Source organism: Carassius auratus, unplaced genomic scaffold (assembly GCF_003368295.1).
Source record: "Carassius auratus strain Wakin unplaced genomic scaffold, ASM336829v1 scaf_tig00015585, whole genome shotgun sequence".
NCBI lineage: Eukaryota > Metazoa > Chordata > Actinopteri > Cypriniformes > Cyprinidae > Carassius > Carassius auratus.
In genome coordinates, this window is record NW_020524604.1 from 262,083 (window position 1) to 269,352 (window position 7,270).

The 7,270-nt window shown below is 41.4% G+C and overlaps 1 protein-coding gene across 1 annotated transcript; it reads left to right on the top strand.

Moving 5' to 3' along the window:
* Positions 1 to 527: 527 nt before the first annotated feature.
* Positions 528 to 4,693, top strand: LOC113074878 (uncharacterized). Its single transcript, XM_026247603.1, has 2 exons — positions 528 to 2,012; positions 4,061 to 4,693. Exon 1 carries the CDS (start codon positions 819 to 821, stop codon positions 1,914 to 1,916), a length of 1,098 nt encoding a protein of 365 aa, XP_026103388.1. The 5' UTR covers positions 528 to 818; the 3' UTR covers positions 1,917 to 2,012; positions 4,061 to 4,693.
* Positions 4,694 to 7,270: the final 2,577 nt, after the last annotated feature.

Sequence of the window (7,270 nt, forward strand, 5' to 3'; positions counted from 1 at the left end):
CACAAACGCGCTCTCTCGCTCTCTCTCGCTCTCACTCTCTTTCTCTCACTCACACACACTCTCTCTCTCTCGGCATATCGTATTGATTTTTAAGTTTAAAGTATCTTTAAAATACCGTGTCCTGTAAAATGCACGTTTCTTTCTGTAATACAGTGTTAAAGAATTAGTTAACACAAAATTGAAAATTTCCTAATAATTTACTCCTCTCAATGCCATCAAGGATATCCATGGCTTTTGTTCTTCAGTGTAAAATAAATTATGTTTTTTAAGGAAAACATTTCAGGATGTTTTCTTCATATAATGGACTTCAATGCCTACCAACTCAGTTGGTTGCTATTGTTTCCTCAAAAAACCTAAAATCTTTTCCACTGAAGAAAGACATGGATATCTTAGATGACATCGGGGTAAGTAAATTATTAGGAAATTTTCATTTTGAGGTGAACTAATCCTTTAATGTTCCTTATTAAAAAAATATTAAACAATTAAATAAATATAATCGTGCCACAGCTAGTTAACAATGATTTGAACTAAGGGCAAAGACAATTCTAGTGATATACTCATTTCTAGTTGCAAGAAAGAGTGCCTGAAAAATGTTGCTTGATTTGGCTTAATTGTATATAATTTCTCCCACTAGGTACCAACAATACTGTGCCTCTGTTGCATCACATTTGACACCAGCTGCTTCAGGTCAGAGTGCTATTACTTCATTTTTCCATGCTGGACCACAAGGGATCTATGACACCAAACATCCACGTCAAAAGGCTATAAGTGATGCCCTTGTGAAAGATCTTATCATTAGCTGTTGTTTGCCTCTCTCCATGGTTGACAATGAGGACTTCAGGCACTTCCTTCATGTCATGGACCCTCAGTATAGGCCTATTGCAAGATCCACAATTTCATCTGTGACCATTCCAGGAATGGTAAAAGTTCAAAAGGAATGGATAAAGTGCCAGCTGGCTGAAGCTTTGAGTGTTGCGGTTACTACAGATATTTGGAGTAATCGCAAGATGCGGTCATTCCTTGGAGTGACAGCACACACAGTGACTGAGGTAAACCATGTACTCAGCCTTCAGTCTTATCTTCTTTCCTGCAAAAGAGTCCATGGCAAACACACCGGAGAAAAGATTGCAATGATGTTTGAATGCTGTGCTGAAGAGTATCTGATTAAGAATAAGATCAACTTTGTCATCACTGATAATGCGTCCAATATGAGGAAAGCATTCCAGGCCAGATTTCTGCCAGAGGAAGACGAGTCTGCAGATCCAGAGCCGGAGGATGAAATCTGGCAAGATCTGACACCAGAAGATCAAGAGGCAGTCAATGCTACTTTGGATGAAAACTGTAAGATGCAGAGACTGTCGTGCTTCACACATTCACTGCAGTTGGTCATAAAAGATGGTTTGAAAGAAGCCAGTGGGCTGTCAGGCACCCTATCCAAGCTGTCCCGTGCAGCCAACCTCCTCCACAGTGGCACCTCATTTAAAGACTGCTTTGAAGCAAACTTTGGTGATGCAACGATTCCAACAGCAAATGCTACGCGATGGAATTCTACTTTGAAGCAAGTGAAGGCATATGTGAATTTTGACATACAAATGCTAGCATATGTGTTGGACTCAGAGGGGCACAAAAGTCTAATCCTTTCACAGCGAGAATATGCTCAGCTTAAAGAACTGATCGAAGTTCTCGATCCATTCTTAGAGGCAACCAACCTGACTCAGGGAGAGAAAACTGTCACTGTCAGTGTTGTTGTGCCCTGTGTCCTCACTCTGCACAGTCATCTGCAGGAAATAGGAGAAAGAATCAGATACTGTGGGCCGCTGGTGAGAGCTCTGGAGAACTCCATGAAAGCAAGGTTCACAGAGATCTTCAGTGCAGTGATGATGCCAGGATGTGAGCCAGATGAAGCAACTTTGTAGCATCCGTGTTAGACCCAGCATTTGGTTTCCAGTGGCTAGAACATGATGTGCAGCTGGACAATAGCATTAAAGGGCAACTAAAGAGTCAAATAAAAGGTGAGAAATGTTATTTTTTAATTTTTTTATGCAGACAAGTGAGTTAAAACCGTTTATGAGTTTTATGTCCACATTTAATATGTAAGCCTATTTAATAACATATTTATAAAATACCTTGGTAACACTTTACAATATGGTTCATTAGTTAACTACATTAGTTAGCATTCATGAACTAATAAGGAACTGCACTTATACATTTATTAATCTTTGTTAATTTCTTTATTTACTAATACTTTATTAAAATCTTGTTTATATTAATTAATGTACAAACAACAATGAACACTTGTATTTTTATTAACGTTAACAAAGATGAACAAATACAGAAACAAATGGATTGTTCATTGTTAGTTCATGTTAGTTAATACAGTATTGTTCAAAATAATAGCAGTACAATGTGACTAACCAGAATAATCAAGGTTTTTAGTATATTTTTTATTGCTACGTGGCAAACAAGTTACCAGTAGGTTCAGTAGATTGTCAGAAAACAAACAAGACCCAGCATTCATGATATGCACGCTCTTAAGGCTGTGCAATTGGGCAATTAGTTGAAAGGGGTGTGTTCAAAAAAATAGCAGTGTCTACCTTTGACTGTACAAACTCAAAACTATTTTGTACAAACATTTTTTTTTTCTGGGATTTAGCAATCCTGTGAATCACTAAACTAATATTTAGTTGTATGACCACAGTTTTTTAAAACTGCTTGACATCTGTGTGGCATGGAGTCAACCAACTTGTGGCACCTCTCAGCTGTTATTCCACTCCATGATTCTTTAACAACATTCCACAATTCATTCACATTTCTTGGTTTTGCTTCAGAAACAGCATTTTTGATATCACCCCACAAGTTCTCAATTGGATTAAGGTCTGGAGATTGGGCTGGCCACTCCATAACATTAATTTTGTCCGTTTACTAGTGTGTTTTGGGTCATTGTCTTGTTGAAACAACCATTTCAAGGGCATGTCCTCTTCAGCATAGGGCAACATGACCTCTTCAAGTATTTTAACATATGCAAACTGATCCATGATCCCTGGTATGCGATAAATAGGCCCAACACCATAGTAGGAGAAACATGCCCATATCATGATGCTTGCACCTCCATGCTTCACTGTCTTCACTGTGTACTGTGGCTTGAATTCAGAGTTTGGGGGTCGTCTCACAAACTGCCTGTGGCCCTTGGACCCAAAAAGAACAATTTTACTCTCATCAGTCCACAAAATGTTCCTCCATTTCTCTTTAGGCCAGTTGATGTGTTCTTTGGCAAATTGTAACCTCTTCTGCACATGCCTTTTTTTTAACAGAGGGACTTTGCGGGGGATTCTTGAAAATAGATTAGCTTCACACAGACGTCTTCTAACTGTCACAGTACTTACAGGTAACTCCAGACTGTCTTTGATCATCCTGGAGGTGATCATTGGCTGAGCCTTTGCCATTCTGGTTATTCTTCTATCCATTTTGATGGTTGTCTTCCGTTTTCTTCCACGTCTCTCTGGTTTTGCTCTCCATTTTAAGGCATTGGAGATCATTTTAGCTGAACAGCCTATCATTTTTTGCACCTCTTTATAGGTTTTCCCCTCTCTAATCAACTTTTTAATCAAAGTACGCTGTTCTTCTGAACAATGTCTTGAACGACCCATTTTCCTCAGCTTTCAAATGCATGTTCAACAAGTGTTGGCTTCATCCTTAAATAGGGGCCACCTGATTCACACCTGTTTCTTCACAAAATTGATGACCTCAGTGATTGAATGCCACACTGCTATTTTTTTGAACACACCCCTTTCAACTAATTCAACTAATTGCCCAATTGCACAGCCTTAAGAGCGTGCATATCATGAATGCTGGGTCTCATTTGTTTTCTGAGAATCTACTGAACCTACTGGTAACTTGTTTGCCACGTAGCAATAAAAAAAATATACGAAAAACCTTGATTATTCTGGTTAGTCACATTGTACTGCTATTATTTTGAACAATACTGTACATTAGCTAATGTTAACTAATTAACCGTATTGTAAAGTGTTACCCATACCTCACTTGCCTCCTTTTGTTTCAGAGTATATCAAAGCAGAAGGCGAGAAACAACAGTTACCCCCATCAGCCGCTGCAACAGGGCCAGGGGTAGGTGATGCTCCAGCATCTCCTCCTGAGGCCCCTCAGAAGAAGCTGAAAATGTTCTCCCACTATCGGAAGATTCCCTCCTCGACTAACAACAAGCCATCTGTCCATGCTCAGTTGACTGCATATCTTGACCTGATCGCCGAGCAGGACTCAGTCCCATGCTTTGGGTTTTGGCAGCAGCACAAAGTCAAGTTCCCTGCACTATATCAGCTTGCCACACCGGTATTCTGTATTCCTGCCACCAGTGCACCCATTGAAAGGGTATTTAGCCATGGAGGCATACTGATGAGGCCTCATCGTGCAAGGTTGAGCAGTACCATGCTTTCAAATCTGATGATTTTAAAATGCAACATGAAAATGCAGCATGATTAAACAATTTGTAAATTTTCTATGCTGGTTCCCAATCACAAGTTCACAACAATGGAAGTAAACACATGCTTTTTATTGTGTTGTAAAGTTGCAAAGTGTATATGTCAAATCAGTAAATAAACTCCCTTTGCAATCGTGACAGTGGTGTCATTTTTTGTTTAATGTAGAACCTCTTACTACATTTTATCAGTTCTTTGAAGGTCCCAGAGTGGAGACATGTAGGCACTGGGAGCTCGAGACTCGACTCAGACTCGAATACGGGACTTGAGACTCGACTCGGACTCGAACTCTGGTAATGGTGACTCGACTCGGACTCGACTCTGACTCTTCTTTGGTGACTCGGACTTGGACTCGGACTCGAACACTGGGACTCGAGACTTGACTCGGACTCGACAATTGGTGACTTGACTACAACACTGCCACCCACACAGTACAAGGAAGTTAGAGAACATATCAGTAAGCTTCTCAAGAAAGGAGTGATCCGAGAAAGTAACAGTGCTTTTGCTTCACCTATTGTACTGGTAAGAAAAACGGATGGTAGCCTCAGGCTATGCGTTGACTATAGACAGCTCAACTCCAAGACACAACGAGATGCATTCCCTTTACCTAGGATCGATGAGAGTTTTGATGCACTTCAGGGAGCAACATTTTTCTCTTCGATTGACCTGGCGAGTGGATATCATCAGGTTGCCGTTCATGAGCGTGACAGACATAAGACAGCCTTTACAACTCCATTTGGAATTTTTGAGTACTGCCGTATGCCTTTTGGGGTTTGTAATGGCCCATCAACATTTCAACGTCTTATGCAGACTACAATGGGTGATCTTATTTTCCAAATCATGTTAGTGTATCTGGATGACATACTAGTGTATGCACCCACTTTCGCAGAGCACTTACAGAGGTTGGAAACAGTCTTTAAGAGGTTAAAGGAAACGGGTCTCAAAGTCAAGCCTGGGAAATGCCACTTCCTGCAGCAGGAAGTAATCTTTTTAGGTCATCAAGTGTCAGCTCAAGGAATTGCTACAGATCCAGGAAAAATTGAGGCAGTAAAGGAATGGAAAGTCCCCAACACAGTAAAGGAACTGCGCTCATTCTTAGGATTCTGTAGTTACTACAGAAAGTTCATAGAGGGTTTTTCGAGAATTGCTGGTCCCCTTCATGATTTAGTGAGTCTGTGTATTAGCCAGTTCGGCCAAGGGAAGAAGAATTTCTGTGCTTTGTGGTCATCTGAGTGCCAGTCAGCATTTGAGCTACTGAAAGAGAAACTTACCACGGCTCCTGTATTAGGGTATGCAGATTTTAGTCTCCCATTCATCTTGGAGACTGATGCAAGTCATGAAGGCTTAGGGGCAATACTGTATCAGCAGCAGGGTGGTTGTAAGAGGGTCATTGCATTTGCAAGCAGAAGGCTTCGGAAAGCAGAAAGAAATGACCGTTACTATAGCAGCATGAAACTTGAGTTGCTGGCTCTCAAATGGGCAATCTCTGAAAAGTTTTGTGGTTATCTGCTAGGTTCTAAGTTCATGGTTATCACAGATAACAACCCTCTGTGCCATCTTAAAACAGCCAAACTTGGTGCAGTTGAGCAAAGGTGGGTTGCTCAATTATCTGTGTTTGACTTTGAAGTTAAATACCGCCCAGGCCGACATAATACTGCTGCTGATGCCCTCTCTAGGCAGCCTCTAGCAGGGGAGCCTACCACTCCGGACGAGTATGATGACTGTGTTGCCATCTGTAACATAATCAGTAAAGGGACATTCCTGGAACCTGACTTAGTAATTGCCAGTGAAAGGTGTTACAGAGTCCGCCAGATCCGTGCGTGGGAATCTGGTGGAGAGGCAGACAATGATAATCAGGGAAGCATACCTACTCTGCCAAGCTACACGACTGCAGAACTGGCAGATTTCCAGAAGAACGATCCTACCATCAGTTCTTTCAGACCCTTCTGGGAGAGGAGGAGACAGCCTTCCCATTGTGAAAGATCTCATCTATCAAAGTCTACATTATCATTGATAAAGCAGTGGAAAAGTATCTGTGAACGAGATGGTTTGCTTTATAGTGTTGTAAACGATCAGCGTCATGGTGAATGTCAACAGCTGCTCTTACCCGCGTGCCTAAAAAAATCTGTCCTTGAAAGTGTTCATGAAAATATGGGACATCAAGGGATAGAGCGCACAATCAGCTTGTTGAGGAAACGTTGTTTCTGGGTTGGCATGTATAATGATGTAGACCAATGGATCAAAAAGTGTCAGAGGTGCATCTTAACAAAGATGCCACAGCCAAGGATACATGCCCCTATGAAGTCCTTTCTTGCATCAAGACCCCTTGAAGTAGTGGCAGTTGATTTTACTGTGCTTGAGCCATCATCTGATGGTCGAGAAAATGTATTAATCGTGACCGATGTTTTTACCAAATTCACACAGGCTTTTCCAACCAGGGATCAGAGAGCTGACACTACAGCAAAAATCTTGTTAAAGGAATGGTTCATGAAATACGGTGTACCTGAAAGATTGCATTCTGATCAGGGAAGGAATTTTGAGAGCGAAGTTGTTGCTGAGCTGTGCAAAATGTATGGAGTGAAGAAAACCCGCACTGCACCATACCGGCCTCAGGGTAATGCCCAATGTGAGCGCTTTAATCGAACGCTCCATGATCTGCTGCGCACACTACCCCCTGAAAAGAAAAGGCGGTGGCCGGAACACCTAGCAGAGTTGGTGTATGCCTACAATGTCACACCACATGCAACCACTGGATACTCACCATACTACTTACTGTT

What these genes read in the sequence shown, in the direction of transcription:
- LOC113074878 (XM_026247603.1), top strand. Translation starts at nt 819, where the DNA reads ATGGTTGACAATGAGGACTTCAGGCACTTCCTTCATGTCATGGACCCT.